The 20,754-nt window shown below is 55.4% G+C and overlaps 2 protein-coding genes across 2 annotated transcripts in view; one reads left to right on the top strand and one right to left on the bottom strand.

The window, feature by feature from the left end:
* Slc15a4 (solute carrier family 15 member 4) overlaps positions 1-5,644 on the top strand; it is a 31,765-nt gene extending 26,121 nt beyond the window's left edge. The window contains exons 8-9 of the mRNA XM_048343139.1: positions 5,393-5,399; positions 5,632-5,644. The gene's annotated coding sequence lies outside the window, so the exon portion shown is untranslated. The remainder of the gene's footprint in view (positions 1-5,392; positions 5,400-5,631) is intronic.
* Tmem132c (transmembrane protein 132C) overlaps positions 1,162-20,754 on the bottom strand; it is a 175,670-nt gene continuing 156,077 nt past the window's right edge. Inside the window, exons 5-9 of the mRNA XM_048343136.1 lie at positions 10,887-11,030; positions 7,872-8,077; positions 6,157-6,433; positions 5,321-5,512; positions 1,162-3,039 (exon numbers count right to left, since the gene is read on the bottom strand). Coding sequence (XP_048199093.1) covers positions 1,828-3,039; positions 5,321-5,512; positions 6,157-6,433; positions 7,872-8,077; positions 10,887-11,030 — 2,031 coding nt within the window. The 3' untranslated portion in view covers positions 1,162-1,827. The remainder of the gene's footprint in view (positions 3,040-5,320; positions 5,513-6,156; positions 6,434-7,871; positions 8,078-10,886; positions 11,031-20,754) is intronic.

Here is a 20,754-nt window from a genome sequence, read left to right as displayed (position 1 = left end):
CTCACCTGGACCCTGCTGTGTCAGGGCATGGCGGCTGGGCCAGCAGCTGCGCTCAAGTCCTGATTATGCGCTCATGGGGCTGCAGGCAAGGGTCTGATGGGACGCGGCTGGGTACCACATGGTGCGTCCAGAAGGGAGAGCCAGCTCCCCATCACTCCAGCCACTGGACCTCCAGGATGAGTGAACTAAGAAACATCCCACACACACGGCACTTGTAAGCCACTGGAAGCATTTTAATTACACTTGGCATCGCAGGTATCCATAAATATCTTTTTCCCATCTATAACATGAGCTGCAAATGGATTATTTTGTAGATCCAAACTAGGGTTCTGAGCCTCCAAGGACCCCTTTCTATCTACTGATGTGTGTTTGTGAGCACCCCGGCCCTGGGGAGCACCTGTAGTGCCACTGCAGGCCTTCCTCCCCAGTCCTGGGGGAGCACAAAGCAGGGCTTGTCCTCGCCCCCATCCATGGGGGGGGGCACTTCCTGTTACCAGCCCGACGCACGCATACACCAGCATGCAACTTGGGCTGAAGGAGTTGTTAGTGTGTTTCCACACCGTTTTGCTGTTCAAAACCACAGCCGACGACAATCTAACGTAGATTTGTATCTTTTGAGTTCCAGCTCGTATACCCTGCCCACCCAAGTGAGTTGGAAGCAGGCAGAACCCCACCCCAGTTCTGTCTTGTGGTCCAGTCCCCAGGCCAGGCTGCCCTGGTCACTCCTGGCCACTGCCTCTCGGATCTGACTGAGTTCTCCTCACACAGGAGTTGAGACCCTGCACGGTCCGCTTCGGGCAGCCTCTGGCCCTGACCCTGCAGTGCGGTGTGGGGGTCTCTCAGCCCCCACCTCTCACAGAAGCCCATGGAAATTTCCTGTAATTGCAAAAAAAAAAAAAAAAACCCTAAAAACCCAAACAACAACAAACAAAAAAACCCAGCAAATACCATCCATGCTGGGGGACACAGATAAGCTATAAAGTCATAGTTTAAATAATGGGTTGGCTGACATTACTTCTAAAACAAAACATCATCTGAAGAATAGGAATATAATTTATATTTCATTTAAGAAAAATATGCCACTTGATTCTAAGCAATAAGCATTAGATATTAGTCAAATGGAAGCTGAAGACGGACACACACACACACACACACAAGGAAAAGAGATGTGATTATTCAATCAAAATGTAAATATCCTTGATTCTCCGTTAGGAGGAGGTAACCGATATTCAGCAATGACTCTTCCGACTGGGTGTGGTAGCTCCTGTCTATAATCCCTGAAGTTCCAGGCTAGCTCGAGCTATACAGTAAGACCCTGTGTCAAAACAAGCAAAAATCTCTCCCCTGCCCAGGCTGACTCCAGAAAGCTGGACAGAGAGTTCAAACGGAAAATGTCTCTTAGCAGGCCCTATTTTTATATTTTGCTTTTTTTATTAGAAATATAAACAGGTTATTTGTTTTTATTTGTCTTTTTGAATGTTTTTAACAAATAATTTTTGGTAGTTTGTCTGTGTTGTATTCCAACTGATAAAATAAGCTTCCTGTGTCTGTGTGCTACAGTTCCATCTGCCCCTCTGGCCCCTCCTGGTGTCACAGGACCCGGGTTCCAAAACTCCACCCTCATCCACGGCTGGCTACAAAGGCAGGCGTTGCTCGGTATGCAAGTGTCCCTTCCCGGCTTCCAGCCTCCAGCTGGCCTCTCCCGTGCGTGCCGTGCCGGGGCCCTTCCCCGCCCAGGCCCCCCTGCCCGGGCTCACGCCGGAATTCTGCGGGAGGGCGCAGGGGACATCAGGGGGACCTCTGCCGCCCAGGGCCCAGTCTTAGGATTTATTTCCCCAGGTAGTTTCTGAGCTCCTTGTGGGCAGCCACGTCCAGGTCTTGGCACACCCACTTGATGTCCTCACTGCCTCCGAGGATGGGGTTCGCCGGGGAGCCGCCCTCCTCGGGTGGGACGGTGGAGAAGGTGGCGAACTTCACCTTCTTCCGCCTGGCGGTGGGCGAGTGCAGCGGCTCCGGCCTGGGCTCCTTGCCCAGCGTCGGCCCGGGGCCGCCCGGCCGCTGCCCCTGGGCCTGCGCGGGCGCCTGGGCGCCGCCGTTGAGAAGCAGCTGGTCCCTCTCCTCGCAGCAGCCGCCGCCCAGCCCTCGGTCCAGGACGGTGGTGCGCTCTTCCGGGCGGGGCGGCCCCGCGCCCGCGTTCTCCAGGAGCTCCGCCTCGTTGCCCAGCCACACCCAGTCGTGCGAGTGCGTCACCGAGGCCCGGCCCTCGGGCGGCGCCTGCTTGTGCCTGTACTTGAGCGCGAAGGTGGCGCAGTTGATGAGGAACACCAGGATGGCCAGGCAGAAGACGCCCAGCAGCGCGTACATGCCGATCTCCAGGTCGCTGGGGCCCCGGGCGCCCGGCCCAGGGTTGCTCCCCGCCAGCCCGCCGCCCCCCGCCTTGGGCAGCCCCACGTGGGCGGGGAAGTTGGTGAAGTCGATGGGGATGTTGTGGAGCTGCGCCTCCCCCGATGGCCGCCCCCCATCCAGCCGGCCGCTCCGCACCACCTTGTTGTCCGGTGGGGGCGGCGGCGGCGGGGGCTTGGCGGTGGTGCCGGCCCCTCGCAGGGCCCCCTCTTCCCGCTCCGTTGAGGAGCCGCCGTGCAGGCGTCCGTCTGGGCCCAGGCGCTCCGGCTCCAGCCCCTTGGACCGGCGGTCACTGGCGTGGTTCTCCAGGTCCTGGTCCTCAGGATCGCCAGGCGAACCCGAGTCGGCCTCGTGCTGTCCAAACTTGACCCTGACATGGCCGACGCCCACCGCCAGCACGCTCTTGCGCTTGGATTTCTGGCAGGTCTCTGCAATGTTCAAATCCAGGCGGAGCAGGGGGCCCTGGCCCTCCCCTTCGGCCACCACCGTGGGCCAGCCGGGGGTGCGGGGCTGTGGGACAGACACGACGGCCGTGTCTAGCGAGGTGGCGGCCAGGGAGAAGTCCTTGGTGTCGTAGATGTCCAGGGGGGTCACTGAGCCATCGCTGAACTGAAGCCACATGCTGACCACGGCCTCCTGGAGGGAGAGAGGCAGTCAGAGGGCGGGTCCTGAGGAGCCCTCCTCCTCCAACTCCACCCCAAGAAGCAATGGGGAGCACCTCAAGAGCACACCAGGAGGCTGATGACCTGGTCAAGGCCAGAGAAAGCCCCTTAATACCAACTTCAGCATCATTCTTACCAGGAAGACAAAGCATTGCTTGCCACAGTAAACAAGCCAAGCGAGGAAGCCAGGAAGGGCTCCCTGCCTTGTGTTCTGGTACCTGTATCTAGCTGTACCTGAAAGTGGAAATGCCGCCCTTCCACACCCCATTAAAGCACTGCACTGAATCCTTGTCTCCCTCACCTCTCCATCCAAGTCACCCAGACAGGTCCCTTCCGCACACCTCACCTGCTGGCCAGCTGCAATGCAAGGCAATGCCGCCTTCCAATTTGCTGGCTTTGCTTTCTGTGGTGCGTGCGGGGTGCAGGGCAGGGCGCAAACTACCACCTTCAGATTTGTTCAGGCTCCTATGTGCCAAGGGCTGAGCCGAAACTGGCAGTGTAAGGCTTTTCCTCTTACACGGATTTTCCTTCGCACACTCAGGATGGGGAGGGAAATTCCTATGAGCAAGGGACTGGAGCACACCCTCCGCTCCCCAAAACCCATCTTCATTCACCACATTTCCCCACCCTCTCCTCCCTGCCAGGCGGAGCTCCGCGCTACTCCAGCTCACATCTACCTCCTGATGGCTGAGACCTTCCCAGGGACTCCAGCTGGTGCGCACCCAACTCTCCCTTCAAGATTAGGCCCCCACCTGCCAATGTCCCCTGCCAGTCAGTGCCTGGCCCTGGGTGACCGTCACCCGATAGAGGCAGATGGCCCCTTCTGGAGGTTGGATGGTGGTCTGGGCCAGGGCTGAAGCCACCCCCAGTGAACTGCCAGTGTTCAGCAAATGGCTTCCTGCTTTCCTCCTCTCCATGCCCTGTGGTGTGCTGACTGGGTCCCACCGATGTGGCTCTGGGACAGTCAGGTAACAATGGCCACTGGGGCCAGCAGATTTTCTGGGATGGGCCTGCAAAGTTGTGCAGCCCAAGTCCCAGGGAGCTGGGCCCCGGTGCCTGCATGATCCGGTGTGCTTGCACAATCCAGAAGGATCCTGGTCTTCCCAGGTGACAGGCTTCCTGCCTTGTTCTGGTGCAGGGGGGGGGGGGGGCAGTGGCATGGCACCGTGACTGAAGGGGACTTGGAGAATCTTCCTGAGAATGACTGGTAGAAAAGCCTTGGCCACATGCAGCCAGGGGCTGGACACTGCCAGCCACAGGAACCAGACTGGCAGCAGACCCTTTCCCAAGTGGCCTCACCAGCACTGGGCCCACAGTTCCCTGAGCACAGGGCCAGCCAACGTGCAGCACCAGAACCGGGAGCTGGGACCTGGGCCACACAGCCGCTGAGATGGCAGCCACCGCCATGCCACATTCACGTGGCGCCATTGGACCCCAACATCACCACACCACATCCACACAGCACCACTAGACCCCAGCATCCCTACAGTAATTTGTGGCTTGGGTTGGGTGAATTCTAATTTAGTTCTCGAAAGTGGGGTGCAGATTCTCCCTAAGGGAAGGGCAGGTGTCCGGCACCCTACGGTGGCTCAGACACCCTGGGCCTGTGTTCCAGCTCTGTTCGCCGGCCTTTCCCTACACCAGGTCGGAGCTGCATGTTGGCATGGTCAGACAGGTGGACACTTTCCCTCCTCTCTGTCCCGAGTCTCCACTCCCTGGTCTATGCTTCTGTTGCCCTACTGTGTGTGCTGGGATGACACTGTGGAGCTGAGCCAACCTCGTCTGTCCGCAGCTTGCTCTCCAGGGTGGAAAGCAGCACAGAGCTAGTGTGCCAATGGAGGTGACTGGAGGAAAGGAAGCAGGGGTGCAGGAGGCAGGTCTGGGGGAACCCAGATTAACAGGAGTTGCAATGAGCTGGAGCCGATCTGCCCTCCCCTGAGCGCAGCATGGCCTCTCCCGGGCCTTCAACTCTTTGGGACGGGGCCTCGGGAGGCAGGTGGGCCACGTGCGGGCTGTCATGCTCAGTGGCTGCAGGGCTTGTCCTTCGTGGTGTGCACAGGTCGGCGGGAGGCCACCCCCCTCCCAGGAGGGACTGCAGGGGGGCCTTGCCCAGGTGTGACCTGAGGGTGTGGGTGAAGCCAGAGGTGTGTGTGTGAAGGGTGTCTCCATCTGGGGCTGCACCCCTGTGCTCACCACGCCCCACCTCTCAGCACCTGTAAGCCAGGTTCGTGGCATGGCTGTCCCGAAGGTACTACCTGCTTAGGCACACGCAGCAGCTCCTCAGCCATGGCCACGGCGGTGACAGCCTGGCTCCGGTCTGTGCTCAGGTGCAGGGTGACCGACAGCCCAGCCACCAGCTGGACAGCCAACTCGGTCACCGACACTTTGTCATCCAACACGGTCACCGTCTTCTCTGCCAAGATGGAGTCGGACAGTGGGGACAGGACCTGCAGGGTCAGGAGACGTGGGGGACGGTGGGGTCAGGAGACACGGGGGATATCGGATCAAGAGACACGGGGAACGCAGGGCCGGGGGCCCCGGGGGATGCAGAGCTGGACCCTCTCAGCCTGCAGGGTTGGGGGACAACATGGAGTACTCAGAACTGGAGCTCCCGTTGTCCATATGTCCTGGTCCCAATAGCCTTGGGTACACAGCATGGGATGGAGGTGCCACAGGCCCGTGTGAGACGCTGAGGTCCCGTGGACACTTGCCCGTGAGATAAGACTGCCTCCCCTCCCCAACACGCTCTGTCCTGTCTGCTGGAAGTCAGATGTAAACACTAAGTAATGCCCCTGCCGTTTAACCGAGGTGTCCTTGCACGATGTCCAGCCTGACCAACAGCACAGGGCAATCCCTGGGGCCAGTCACAGACAAGTGCATACTGAGTCTGTGCCACCAGAATCTACTTCTTAGTGGGGAAGACTGGAGTTTGGTTATCCACGCAGCCCCCTGCCAGCACAACACATCCAGGCTGGAGCACTGCTCCGCTCTCTGTCCCTGAGCCCGATGACATGTTTTTGTTTCTGTTTTTGAATGAACATGGATGTAGGATTGTGAACCAAGTTCGCTGAGTGAACAAATGGTGTCCTACCTGTATGGTTGTCATGCCGACCTCCCGCCCCACCAGGACCCTGCCGTCCTGCAGGGTGGCCACGTGTGGGGCCTCCAGCTTCATGAAGTCGGCCACCAGGTGTGTGATGTCCAACTGCCAGTCGGGACTGAGCAGGTAGCTCAGCTGGCCCCAGGGCCCTGCGCCCTCCGACACAAACTGGGTGAGAACCCTCACGGTGGCGTGCTGGAACTGCAGAGCACAGCCTCGCCCCCGCTGCTCCTCCTCCTCTTCCTCCTCCTCGCTGTCCCGAGTGGGCCTGGAGGGAGGACAGGGGGCTGGCTCTCACACCAGGACAGGAAGGGAGGGCAATCAAGAGTCCAGCAGGTGCCTGTCTCAGCCTCAGGGAGATGGTGCTGGGCTGCAGTCCACACCGGATGAGCCCTGGTTCTGTCGCTGGGCAGGGCAAAGGGCCGGTATCTTTCTTTGATATATGTATTGACAAGTAATGTATTTCCAGGAGATGGGGGCTCAGCCCTGTAATCCCAGCTACTCAAGAGGCTGAGACCAGAGGATTTCGGTTCAAAGCCATCCTGGGCAGGGAAGTCTGTTTCCCATTAACCACCAAAAAACTCTAAGTGGAGTGTGGCTCAAAAAGTAGAGTGCCAGCCCTGAGCAAATAGTGCAAGGCCCTGAGTTCAAGCCGTAGCACCAGCATGCACGCACACACACACACACACACACACACACACACACACACACACACACATACACAGGAGAGAGTGAGTGGATATTTCCTGTGTGCACACATTGTCCCAAGAGTAGCCCCACTAGCCTTCCCTGGCTAAATTTTAATTAAAATGAACACAAATCATTTAAAAACTCAACTTTAACTGTGTTTACTGGTATTGGAAGTAGGAAATTCAAAGGGAATACCAAATTTGAGAGACACAGGGTAAAAAAGGAGAAATAACTACAAAAGCAATACTTGCAAAACTGTTTGGTGTAAGTGAACTGAACACCTCGGGGGGGGGGGGAGGGAAAGGGGGGGAGGGAGGGGGGCATGAGGGACAAGGTAACAAACAGTACAAGAAATGTATCCAATGCCTAACGTATGAAACTGTAACCTCTCTGTACATCAGTTTGATAATAAAAATTTGAAAAAAAATTAAAAAAAACAAGTAACAAAAAAAATAAATAAAAACTCAACTTTGTGCAGAAAGTGTTTTCCTCTCATAGCACAGAAGGGGAATCCCCCTACGTCCAGATGGGGGTAACTGAGGCCAGCGTGCAGAGCCACACCAGGCTGTGCCCCTTCCAGTGCCCCTGGCTCTGTTGTGCTTCTCAGTGTGCCTGCTCCTCCTCTTGAGGCTGACTCTGATTTGATCTTTGGCATGCAGGCTCTGGTTCTGGCAGACCTTGGGATCCTGGCATACCCCAGGGATGGCCTTGGTGGCAGGGGGCATGGAATTACAGAGAGGTGCATTCATCGCCAGGGTACCCCGAGGGACGCAGGGAGAAGCAGACCCCAGCCTCCTGCCCTTGGCAACCCAAGTAGAAGAACTTGGGTTTGGCACGACCTGCTGTTTAATGGCCTGAGAGCTCAGCTGGATGACCCCAGGGCCTGGGTCTTAGCAGGACTGCTGCCGGGATTAGGGGATTCTGAGTGCCTTCTCCACCAACCCCTCCCAGTCAGGGATGGTGAATCAGCCTACGCCATCATGGTTCTGCCTCCCTTACCCCCCACCCCAGCTCACCTCTTGCTGGTCACGATGGGCACCCGCCAGCCCTTGATCTGGCTGAGCTCAGTGTCGGAGACCTGGATCTGCAGGGGCAGCCGGGGCACCCACACAGTGATGTGCAGGGGTGCGCTCAGGTACTGGTATGTGAAGTTCACCACGGCGTCCACCTTGCCTTTCATCTCTTTGCCGTTGACGAAGACATAGTTACAGTGGTCGGACACCTGAAGAGAGAGAAGGGGAGGTTGGCGGCACCCTGTCCGCCCCTTGTCCACAGGTTGTTCTACTTTCTCGCACAGCACATGTGCTCAATCCAGGTTGCTCCCAGTGCAAGCCTCGGGAGAGGGCTTGGTGCGACTGGTTTAATGAAGCAGGATTTGGCGTGGGTGGCTCAGTGAAGGAGTAGAGGTGGTGGACAAGCTGACAAGGCGACAGTGAAGAGGCCAGGGTAGAGAGACAGATGGATAGATGGGCAGATGAACAGATAGATGGAACATAATGTAGATGGCTGATGGAGGATGGATGGATGGGAAGATACGGGGTGCCTTTCCTTCAGGATGTCTACTTCAGGACAATCATCGTGGATTTGGCAGTCAGGGGAGGAGGCCATGAGAGACTAAGAGGGAGCTCAAACAACGGACACGTAAATCTATCTGAAAGCTTCTAGCACGTTCTCAGGTAGAGCTTCCTGACATGACAGGGTCATGGACGCTTTGGGGAATTCAGGAAAAGCGACTTCTTGCTGGAGAACTGCACGCACAATGGCATTTCCATGATGAAGTCACTCACACAGCGACAGCATGCTCAGCTACTATGAATTGCTGCTTTTCTCGCCTGTGTCCTTCTAGATTGTGTCCCCTAGAAGGGATAGACAGAGCTCCTGGGGGCGGGGACCGTTGGGCCTGGCCAAGTGCTGAGCTGCAAGCTCCTGTGACCTGTCTCCTTTCCCGGCCTCAGAACCCTCCACGGCTGCTCTGGGTCTGGTTGTCTCCTGCCACTCACACTTCTGCCTGCGTGGGCAGCTGGCGAGGGCTGGGCTGGGAGAATTGCCACCATCTGTCAGGGACGGTGGTGTGGAACAGTGGGGAGGACCGGTCTTCTCACTCTCCTGGCCAGAGTAGTTTAGAAAACGTTTCCATGCTGATTAAAGATGGAGGCCAATTTCAGCCCCTGTCCCAGACTTGCCATTAGCAACGGACACACTGTCCCGGATCTGGGACGGCATTAGCATAACAGCCGAGCAAGAGTTATATCAGTAATCACTTCTTTAATCAATGTTGTAATTTACAGACCATTGACTTTCCTCATTTATTACCTTTCCTCGTGTGGGTGGGCGGGGACACGGCCTCTCCAGAATATATAAATAATTGAGAGGAACGCCAGAGGCGTGAAGTGGCTGGGCGTGATGATGGCGCCGTGGTCCGGGCCATTCTGGACCAGACGGGGTCATAAATGCCCAGGGAAGCCTTGCGGCGCATCCATCATGTCCTAAACAGCCAGTGGTGGGAACGAGGGCTCCACAGAACCAGCAGACTGCTGGGCAAGAAGGAGCCCAAACTCTGCAGGAATCTTTCAGTGCCCGGGCTTCATTTCTTGGCATGTTCTCCATTCTGCAGTGTGGCTGGGCTGTTGGCTGCTGCGTGTAAGCCGGGCAGGCAGACAGCATTGCTGATCACATGGCCCTGGGCCCCCCACCCCTCCTGAGCTGGTCAGGGAGGCTCAGGGGGTTGCTCAGGGTCGTTTCCCAGGCTTGATGACATCACCTGCTCCTGGGAGGAGGTGGAGGTTGGTTTCCCGGGAGACTCTGGCTCCCAGGGTGGTTTCCCATCAGCTGGTGACGTTCTGGGAGTTTTCCTCTGGACCTCAGGCAACCCTGAGGAGTAGAGAGGGCTGCGGACAGGCATCCTGTGGGGTCCTCTAAGCTTCGCCCTCCGCAGGGAGACTAGCTCCGCATTGGCATCAACTCCTGCTCCGATGCCGAAGCCGCTGGCCCAGGTGACTCTGTGAGACCCGCTGCTTGAAACACTCAGCTGCCCCTTTTGTCTGCTTGCACAATGTGGCTGGAGTTACCTTGTTAGGGTGCTTTAGATGCCATCTCCCTCTGTGGCAAGAACTCCCTAAATCCAGTCTCTGCATATCTAGCATCACATTCATTTCCTCCGTGCGGATCTCTAATTGGCACCTCAAACTTGTCGCATCCAACGATTCAGTTCCTAGTTTTTTGTTACTGGGAGGCGGCATGCCCGCTGCATCTGAGTTCAGTAGAAGCACGGGAGTCCAGGGCATACCCCCCACAAAAGACACAGGCTGCTCCCAGACCCATACTTCTCTTGTAACATGGCTGACCACACACACACACACACACACACACCCTGCTCTCTGCCTGTTCATACCCAGCCAGTTGTACAAGTGTCCCTCTCATAGCCAGACCAGAGCCACCACCGAGCTTGGGCCCGGGGCTGTGCCTCCCAGGCCCCGCCCGCCCACTGCACAGCCTCTGCCAGGAGCCCAGGCTCTGCCGGGAGCCAAGCGCGTCACCTCCCCACTCATTCCACGAGGCAATTTCCAGTCTGAATGCGTTTATTTCCCCAAGGTACTGATTCTATTCCTGGAAATATTAGTAATGGGCTGCATATCAAAATCATTCATAAGGAGCTAAAGTCTGTTCTGCATATAACTTGATGAGATTTGCTCCCGAGTTTTGTTTCTCTCTTGGTCACCATAGGCTCCAAGATGTCTCTCCTTGAGAAAGCTGGTCAGTCCTACAGAACTCTCCCAGGAGTCTCCCACTCAGCCGGGCCTACCATCCTGGCGCCCACACCTCCCATGTCACCGGCCTCCATCTCTGTCCTCTGACTCTGCTTCTGAGAGTTCAGCTCACAAGAGACTGCAGAGACCCACTGTGCATGGCGTACGGTTAAGAGCAATGTGTTTGATGGTCGCATCTTTCTGAGAGAGGACCTTTGGCTATCCTGGTGCCTGGTGTGCCGAGCGAGGCCCGCGCCAGGTCCACGCGGCCCGGGAGCCACTCACCTTGATGACGTCTTCATCCGTGGACTCGCACTCCACTAGCTCGGAGATATCCCTCACAGTGCTGTTCTCCTCCACAGAGACCACTCTGACGGGCACGGCCACCGTCTTCCCTGTGAGGATGGCCGTGTTCAGGAGCTCCGTGTCCTGCCAGAGAGGCAGACGTGAGTGACTGGGGGCCCCCCATCCCACTGTGCCCCAGGTGCACTGTGGAGGGGCTCCTGGAGGGCCAGCGAGCAAGGGGGCCGTCCTTTACAAGGACTGTGCGGTAGCCTTTGTCTTGGGGGGTAGGGGGAGTTGCTGCCCATCTCACCTGGAGGGAGCTGGGGGTGGGTTCTGCAGATGGACAGATCTGGCCATCATGGTCAAAGGTGCCCAGGGCATCACAGACTCCCCAAGTCCACCTTAGATTCATTATGGCAATGCGCTCACCGTCCAGTCAACATTTTCTCCCTCAGAATGCATCTGGGCTAATGGCTTCACTAGAGCACGGCATTCGTTTCCTAATGGTCATTACAGTTTCACATGTGTGCATGAACACACACACACACACACACACACACACACACACACACACACACATACACACAGATCCATCCCATCCTAACTCCCCACCCCCCAACCTGCAGAGCACCAGGATCAAGCTGGTTAGACCTCAGAGATGTTTTGCTAGCCACAGCAATTTCAGAGAACAGATAGCCATTGAAGTAACAAATGGTAGAAGGAAATTTTGGCTTCCAGAACGCACAGGCTCAGACTCTGTGGGAAGTTTGCTGTCCTAGCCCATGGTTTCTGTGCATCCTTACTTGCATTGCACGCCTGTGATACTGGATTTTCCCCTGGATTTCATTGTTTACTTTCCTATGACCCTGATCTCATGTCTCAAGACTCCTCCTTCCCCTGGTTTGCAAAGGGAAAGCACAGTTACATTTTTCCAGAACTATAGCCATCTAATTTAGGTATCTGTCCAATCCAGTCCCAGAACTGTGTGTATTTATCAACAGTATCTTACACTTTTGGAGGCACGAGAATCAAGATCAAGGTTCAAAGTCTGATGAATTAGATACGTGCGTGAGTGTGCCTCTGTGTATGTATGTGTTCATGTGTGTATGAGTGAGATTGATGTGGAAAGTGTGTAGACTGATGTTTTTGAGTGTCTGTGGCACACACCACCACTCTCAGTGTAAGAGATGATATGTTTCCTGGAATCTTCCTGGACCCCAGATGGACAGGGAGGACTGTGTATTGTACAGGGGTGCAGGAAGCAGAGCTTCCCCTGTCCCACGTGTCCCCTAAACCATGCTCCCAGGGGCTGCAGGCTGCCCCCCACCCTGTTTGCCCCAAGGGGCAGCAGGCCACCCCCTCCCCATGGCTTTTGCCCTCTGGGCAAGTGACTGCTGAGTGGTTCTTCTGTCTGGGAGCCCAAGGGGCAGCTCTCAACCAGCCTTGGGCCTCAGCAGGGGTCAGCAGATCTCATCAGCATTACCTCAGGACCCTGCAGAATGCACAGAGGCCTATACGTGGCCTGCAAGCTCTGTGTTAGAAATGTCTCCTCACTCTTCCTCTTCCATCTTCCTTGGCTCCTTCCCCCTACCCCTCCCATATATATCAGAGAATTATTCTGTTTTGCCAAAAACAACAATAACAACAACAAAAACAAAAAACAAAACAAAACAAAAAAACCAATAGCACAGGGTACTTTAAATCACCATCGTTTCAAATTTGAAAAAGCCCAAGGTTTTTGAGAAAAGACATTTTTGTCTTTTGATTCCCATTCCCCATAAATGTATATTGCTTTAGTCATTTCAGAACTTGTATTTTTAACTTTTTTAATACGTGAAGAGTGCAGAATGGCTTCTGGAGTGTTGAAAAGACCCAGGGGTGTGAAAGGCAGGGAGGTGACTTGAGGGGGCCTGGAGCACCTGTCCCTGGGCTGGGGAGGGGGGAGGGGAGGGAATGATGCTGGGGGAGTCCCTGCAGGGGGAAATGGGATGCAGAGGCATGAATAGTGGAGTACAGCTCTTCTGGATGAGAACGGGGCTGGTCATTTACAGCCTCACTCTGTGGCCACAGAGCCTTCCCTGGGTCTCTGCACCCCTGCTCCCCCTCCCTTGTGTCTCTGCACCTGTGCTTGCCTCTCCACAGGCTGGTAGACACTGGCCAGAGCTCGTGCCAAGGGCCTCACAGGACACTGACAACTCCCATGACCACTCTGGCTCCCAGAAGGTCCCATTCGCGGGGACAGTCAGGGTGGCGTTGCACAATTCACACTGTGAGAATGTCTCCACCAAGGGCAATCTATGGATTCAGTGCAACACCACCGAAGAGTCCATGTGCCCGTGTGAATGTAAAACTAGGAAACGAGGTTTCCGTCCTTGCCAAAGGACTTCCGCTGTGGTTCAGCAGAAAGGGTCTGTCTTGCCACCAGGGGGAAACTGAGTCCTAGCTCCGCTAGTGTCCTGGGGTTGGGTCACTCCCTTGTGGATGAGCCCCGAGCTGGTGCTGAGAGAAGCCCTGTGCATCCATAGCCGGCACACACAGCCGCGTGCTGTGGGAGTGGGTCCTTCCCACCAGCCCGCAGCCCCACACACTCCCCAGGCCACAGGCTGCTTCTTTAGCTCCTCTGAACTGAAGTTAGGATGATTCTGTGAATCTGCGAGCTTCCTTGTCAAGTGGCCCCAGCACTCTGCCCTTCGTATCTCATCTCCAGAGTCATTTCACACAGCCACTGGGGCCCTTGAGGTCTCCGTCCAGGGCAGGGATGGAAGAGGCTGGTGCTGACCCCTTGGTGCCAGCCCCGCTGCCCTCTTTGGAGCTCTCTCTCTTCCTGGCATGCAGTGGCCTCATGTGCTGCCTTCTGTGAGTGTTGCTTGTGGGCACGCCCAGATCCTGGCCATGCCCACTGTGGACATCACCGTGGACGTCTGCAGACTCCGTGCCACACGTGAGTATCTCCATGTCCAGCCCTTCACCCCTGCGCTGGCCTTTCCAGCAAGCCCCTGGGCCACACCCTGCATCCCTCCCTGCTCTGAGCAGGGATGGCTGGGATGGATCCGTCACCCTTCTCACACAGGGGGACAGAAGGTGGCTGAATGTGCGACATCTTAGCTCTGCTCAGGTTCCTGGTCACCCTCAGCCAGCAAGACCTCCTTTGCAGGGCAGGGCCAGGGTGCATTTCTCGCTGTGCACCAGCAGGCCTGGGTCAGGTTCCGAGAGACTGTTACACACAGCAGATTGGCAAGTCGGTTCAAATTCTAACAGGGAGCATTTTCCTGATCTGCTCAGCCAAGGCTCTGGGTCCTCTCCTTCCTTCCCCATTTCCTTATGGCTTCATTACTTTACATATGTTGTTCCTTCTGGAACATACCCCATGCCCTGCCGAGTCATTCACTGGTCCCACCACTCATGGGGCGCATCTCCTTCCCTACCCGTTGCCTCTGGGCAGGACCTCCACACCAGATGGGGATGACCTTGCCTCTCTCCTGCTTGCTCTTCTGCCCCAGACCCTGGAGCCGCCACTGCTCCTCCTCCCTGCTCTGTAACACATGGCTGAGGCTGAAGAAGAGAAATGTGTGCAAGTCAATTGAGTTCAAGTTTCACAGGCATCGAGGGGAAGGGAATACCAGTTTTGGTGGTCTTGGAAGATGGTCTTGGGAGAGAAACTTGCTTCCCAGGAATGCAAGACATTGTAGAAGCTGTCATCCCCGGTGCCATCTTGGCAAAGAGGTGGGGCCTGGCTCGGCCTGGAGGCTGCAAGCCAGGGTCTCCTGTGGTGTCAGGACCAGGGACAGCATGGAAGGCCCCTGGTTGTAGTTGACAAAGGGGATCTAGTTTTGTGTAAACTGTGAAGGGCAAGGTCCCAAGGACTGAACTGTCACTTCTGTGTAGCGAGCAGCAGTCAGACATTAGAGGAGGCGTGGACAGTGAAGGCACTTTGACATTGCCCATCTGTCCAATGGACAGAGAGCCACAGCCAGCTCTGAGGGTCTGCTGGGCCACCCCTTCCTTTCTGGTTGGTCAGTCTTACTCTCTGCTCCGTTTTGATTGGCCACAGCCTGTACTGCTCAACCTGGTAGATCTGAATGCCTTGGTTGAGTTTCAAGTGACAGGATGCTTTCTGCAGTTTTGGGGTCCTTTCTGAGTGATCCCTGCCACCTCCTGACCAAGGGCAATAGTGAAGGCTTTGATGTACTACCCTCTTCTTTTGGTGACACTGGAGTATGAGCTCAGGGCCTGTCACCTGCTAGGCAGGAGCTCTACCACTGAACTTCTAGACTCATGAGACTCTTGCAAGGGTCTCCACGGTCCTCCTTGGGGCACCTAGAGACACAACAGAACATCTTGCTAGAAAGCCGGTATCTGGGTCCAGGTGTGGACCTGCCAGCCATGAGAACATGGGCAATGGAGGGTTAAAAACCACCCCCTTCCTCTTCCTTCCTCCCTCTGCCCTCCTGCCTTGGCAGTTGCCAAGGGAGGCAAGCTGACATGCAGCAGCAGGCCACTTAACCCAGGGAGTCGCAGCTCATCTCTGATGGTAGCTGAGCAAATTCTGCTCCCTCCCTGAGGACACGCACTAACAGCTCTGCAGACTCCAGGCGCAGAGCAATCACTCTGTGCCCTTTCACTCCGGGAAAACCCACCTCCTTCCTCATTTACTTCCAATTCGTTCACGGTGCGAAGCTGGGTGCAGGACACAAACTTTACCTATCTGTCAATTTGCTGCTAACACAAGATGGAGAAGCTATTCCACAAGCATGCATTTAAAACAAGAAAGCAATTCAATTTGGGCAGACACTGTTCTCAGAAGGTCCAGTGCCGTAACCAAATCATTACCCGAATTGTCCTTTGGGGCAGCGTGGGAAGTAAGTGGTATCCACATCCTAGAGAAATGGAAAGTGTTTCGCATCCCTGACAAGGAAGGAGGCACGCTCTTCATTTCCCTGAACTTGTCGTCCCTTGCTGCTTTTCATATTCTCCCATCGCCAAGGTACTGCTCCAGCCGGGGAGGTCTAGAAGTCGGTGCTGAAGCACAGCTACTATGGCAGAGCTGGGAGGGATGCAGAATGGCGTGTTACCTGTGTCTTGCTGTTCCCAAGAACCTGTCTCACCCCAAGCACACACTGAGAAGGAAGGACGCTAGGCTGCACCTCCACATCTGGGTTTCTTCTCCACCTGAGACAAGACAGTCATAAACCAGAGCTCTGGAAACCAAGGAAATCTGAGTGCAAATGACAGGGTCCTTTGTGGGCCCACGCAGGGGACAACCACTGTGACAGCTCTGCCCCTCCCCTCTCTCTGTTTCTCTCTGTCTTTCTGGATAATCTGGGTCCTTAGGATCATGTCGGTTGAACCCATGAGTCATCTGATGAAGACAAACAGGATGGGTACGTGTGAGATCAGGAAACTGTGTCTGTGTTGGCCAGTCACCTGAGAAGCCAGGCTGGCACCCACTTGGACACCTAGATTCCCCAGTAAGCATGGCCACCACAGCATCTGGGCCCCACCAGGGCCCAGGCAGTGTGAAGGCAGCCCCAGTGAATGGGAGATGCCTGGCAGAGAAAGGTGGGTTGGTCGTGGGGCCCTGAACCAATACTGGGGGGGCTCCACGGGGCTGGGAGCTCCATGGGGAAGGAATTTAGAAGCAGGTTTTCCTGGTGCCCATGAAGTCAGAAAGCCTTCATCAGTGGGAGATTAGGGTTTTGAACACAGAAATGAGCCCAAATCCGCCCTCTCCTCAGTTCCCCCATCCGCCTGGGCCAACGCTAGTCCCAGAGCCCAGCTCCTATCACATAAATAATGGCTGACACCTCCCCCTAGTGGTGGAGAAGAGCAACACAGTGTGTCCCAGCATATGGACACTTTTCCAGCAAAAGCAAACCACTGTGTTTCATTGGATCAGTTGTAGCTCACTCTCCTACTACTGTCGATGGAACCAGAGCCTCTCTGAGGAACAAAAAACCCAAAAAAAACTTGTAATGAGATTTACTGTAACCATATTAAGTGTCCAGGGCTGTGAACTTTCATGTACCTTTGTACTTCAGGTACTTTGGTTTGGCACCATCTCCAGCACTCAGACAGAGAGTGATAGGAGCCACACATGGTGCTGTACACCTGTAACCCCAGCGCTCAGGAGGCAGAGGCACGAGGATCACATGTGTGAGGCCAGCCTGGGCTTGGCAGGGACACCTGTCCCCAAACAACAAAGCAGTAAAAGGTTCTCTTGGGCCATTTTCAATTAATCTCTGCTCCTAAATCTGGCCAGGCAACTGCAGATCTGCTTCCTGTCTCCATGATTTTGCCCTTTCTGGAAAGTTTGTTTTCTACAACATGGAACCCTGCCCTGCAGTATGTAATTCCTTTATGCTGGCTTCCTTCATTGTGGTTGTTTGAAAGTTGTTCTGTCATCCAGGTGCCCATCAACTGGTTTAATTTTTCACCTGTGGAGGGCCCTGTGGGCCAGTCCCAGTGTCCAGGAGCCCTGTGAATGATGGGGTTCCAGACTGTGTGCCGTCCACGTGGGAACTGTGGGGTTCCAGACTGTGTGCTGTCCACGTGGGAGCTGTGGGGTTCCAGACTGTGTGCCGTCCACGTAAGAGTGGCGGGGTTCTAGACTGTGGGCACTGTGGAGGGCAGTGTGGGCACTGTGGAGGATATCATGGGCACTGTGGAGGGCATTGTGGGCACCATGGTTTCCCAGGGAGGTGGTGTCAGCAGCAACGTAGCTCCATGGCCTCCTCCACTCACCAACCTCTGCCTGGCTGGCTCCCAGGAGGAAGGGTAGCCAAGAGTCAGTGCCTGGAGGCAATTGCAGTCTTCTCAAGGTGCGTGTCCCTGGGGAATCCTCCCTTCCATGCCTCAGTTTCCTCTGTTTGGAGGAGTCTTGGATTCCCTGATGAAGCACCACAGCCTTGGTGGCTTACGAGACAGGACATCCTCTCATAGTTCTGCAGGCCACAAGCCCAGCGTGCCCGTGTTGGTGGGCTCTGATCTCCGTGCAGGCTCAGGGGAAGACCCTCCCTCCCTCTCCTGGGGGCTCGAGGTTTCCAGAACTTCCTGCTCCTGAGGGAGTAGGCATGGCCCTCCAGCCTGTGTCCTCAGAGGTATCTGTCCCCTCCTGTTCTGTCTCCTCCCAGGGCACCGTGTGGGCGGCTCACCCTCCTCCATCATGATCTCACCTTAATCCTGAACGGAGCCAAATTGATCTGCAAGCAGGGCCAGAGCCACAGGTCTCTGGGGGACTCGTGTGACACAATCCGATAGAGGAGGCCTGGGGGGCATGAGAGCCAGGGCTGTGGTCTTGTTGCTGAGGAGATGCTGGGCCTGTGTCAGCAAGGTGCTTGTGCAACTGAGTAAAGGGGGTGTCGGCAGAGGCCAAGGCCCAATTCCAGGGCTGCCTCAAGCATCTGGAGTCTCCCTGGGGGGTTTTCAAGTGCCCCCAAGCCCAAGAGCCTCTGAGCTTCTGTCTTCCTCCACCTCCTCAGCCCCGATCTCTTCCATGGGGCACGGTATCGGTCCTGGGCAGTGGGCTAGGCTGAGCTACAGCTTTCCTTCTGTTTCTTTTTTAAAAAGCAATGGTACTAAGATACACTTCATGTGGCCCCTGGTGCCAGTCAATAGTCAAAGGCAAATTGGCAGCTGTGAAGCCATTCCCTGTGGTCAAGATCTATCTCGGCTCTGCTCCTTCCCTCCCAGTCCCCCACCGCACCCCCACGGGTCCCCTCCCCACGGGTTTACTCAGGCTGTTCTCTCACAGGCAGGGAGCCATTGGGATGGACCTGTGTGACTGAGAGAATGTCCCCGGGGCTTGTCCTTGCTCCCACATGCACCCTGGCTTCGCTTTCATGGCCCCATGATTTCAGTACTTGGAGTGGGCAGCACAATTACTAAGTGGGCCAAGTAAATGGTCAGGTTACCCAGCACCTCCTGTGAGTTGTACTGTGCTCTGATTATGCACATCAGTTCACTGGAGACGGCTTCAGAGGTTGGAATGACACCACGGAGTGATGTGACCGCTTGGGAGAAGCCACTGCAGGCCCATTCTCCTGCCCTGACAAAGATTCCATGCCTTTATTTATTTATTTTGCCAGTTATGAGGTTTGAATTCAGAACCTGGCCACTGATAGCACTCTACCACTTTGAGCCACAGTGCCATTTCCAGCTTTCTGGCAGTTCATTGGAGATAAGAGTCTCATGGACTTTCCTTCCTGGGCTGGCTTTGAACCATGACCCTCAGATCTCAGCCTCCAGAGTCTCTAGGATTTATAGGTGGAGTCACTGGCATCTGCTGATTCCATTCTTTTTTTTTTTTTTTTTTTGGCCAGTCCTGGGCCTTGGACTCAGGGCCTGAGCACTGTCCTTGGCTTCTTCCCGCTCAAGGCTAGCACTCTGCCACTTGAGCCACAGCGCCGCTTCTGGCCGTTTTCAGTATATGTGGTGCTGGGGAATCGAACCTAGGGCCTCGTGTATCCGAGGCAGGCACTCTTGCCACTAGGCTATATCCCCAGCCCTGATTCCATTCTTTTAAGAGAAGCCAGGAATCTAGGTTTCTTTGTGTGAAATTTCCCAACCGACAATTGTGAAAAACCAAGTTAACCATTTTGTCTTTTGTCAGTACTAGGATTTGAGCTCAGGCCTCCCACTTGCTTAGGAAGTGCTCTTCCCCTGGGCCAAGCCTCCAGCCCTTTGCTCTGGGTATATTTTGAGCCAGGGTCTTGCTTTTTTTTTTTGCCTATTTTACACTTCCTGCTTGATCTAGGATGACAGGCCCACATCACCCAGTTTTGGGTGTGGAGATGGAGGCTCACAGATTTTTCTGTCTGAGTTAGTCTTGAACTGAAATCTTCCCAATGTTTACCTCCTAGATTACAGGTGTGAGCCAGCAGCACAGCATTAGGAGTCAGAGCCAGACAAAGGACTTTCTTCCAGTTGACAATCTCCGTTTGCAGTGAGATGGATTGTTAGGTAACCATGAGGGGCCACTACACCGAGAACCCCCCTGTCCTCTTTGCAGTGAGAGGAAGGGTGGCCCCTTCACCCCGCGTTCCAGAGACCATCCACGAGGGAAGCTGGCAGCCCATGTTCCAGGGACTTCCTCATCCCCAAGTGAACAGTGGCGACTGGTCCCCATGGCAGGAAGTCACAGTGTTCCCGTGCGGGTTGGTCCCCACAGCAGGAAGTCACAATGCTCCCCTGAAGACTGGTCCCCACAGCAGGAAGTCACAGTATTCCTGTGAGGGCTGGTCCCCACAGCAGGAAGTCACGCTGCTCCCCTGAGGACTGGTCTTCACAGCAGGAAGTCACAGTACTCCCGTGAGGGCCGGTCCCCATGGCAGGAAGTCACTGTGCCCCCACAGTGTTCCTGTGAGGGTCAGTCCCCATGGCAGGAAGTCACAGTGCTCCCATGAGGGCTGGTCCCCACAACAGGAAGTCACAGTGTTCCCATGAGGGCCAGCAGGAAGTCACAGTGCTCCCATGAGGGCTAGTCCCCACAACAGGAAGTCACAGTGCTCCCATGAGGCTCTAGTTGCTGGCGTTCGGGCCTTCACTTTGGGGAACCGTTCTCTGGCTGCATTTATGAGCCCAGGGAAAGAGAGAAACCAGTCTCTTCAACTCATGGAGGGGTCAAAGACATCTTTTGTGTCAAAGCACTGTCTTCTTATCAGATCTGGTTTGGGCTGTTACGACAAGCGGCCAACCTATCACCACCAACACCATGACTAGCACCATTCCCATTACTGTCAACACTATCATTATGATCACTACCTTCATCACCATCATTATCGTCATCACCATCTTCATATCACCACCATCACCACTTTGATATCATCACCTTCATCACCATCATTACCACCATCATCACCATCACCACAAT

Source organism: Perognathus longimembris, chromosome 3 (genome assembly GCF_023159225.1).
Source record: "Perognathus longimembris pacificus isolate PPM17 chromosome 3, ASM2315922v1, whole genome shotgun sequence".
NCBI lineage: Eukaryota > Metazoa > Chordata > Mammalia > Rodentia > Heteromyidae > Perognathus > Perognathus longimembris.
Note: the sequence above shows the minus strand (reverse complement) of the source record. Positions and strands in the feature narration are given on the sequence as shown.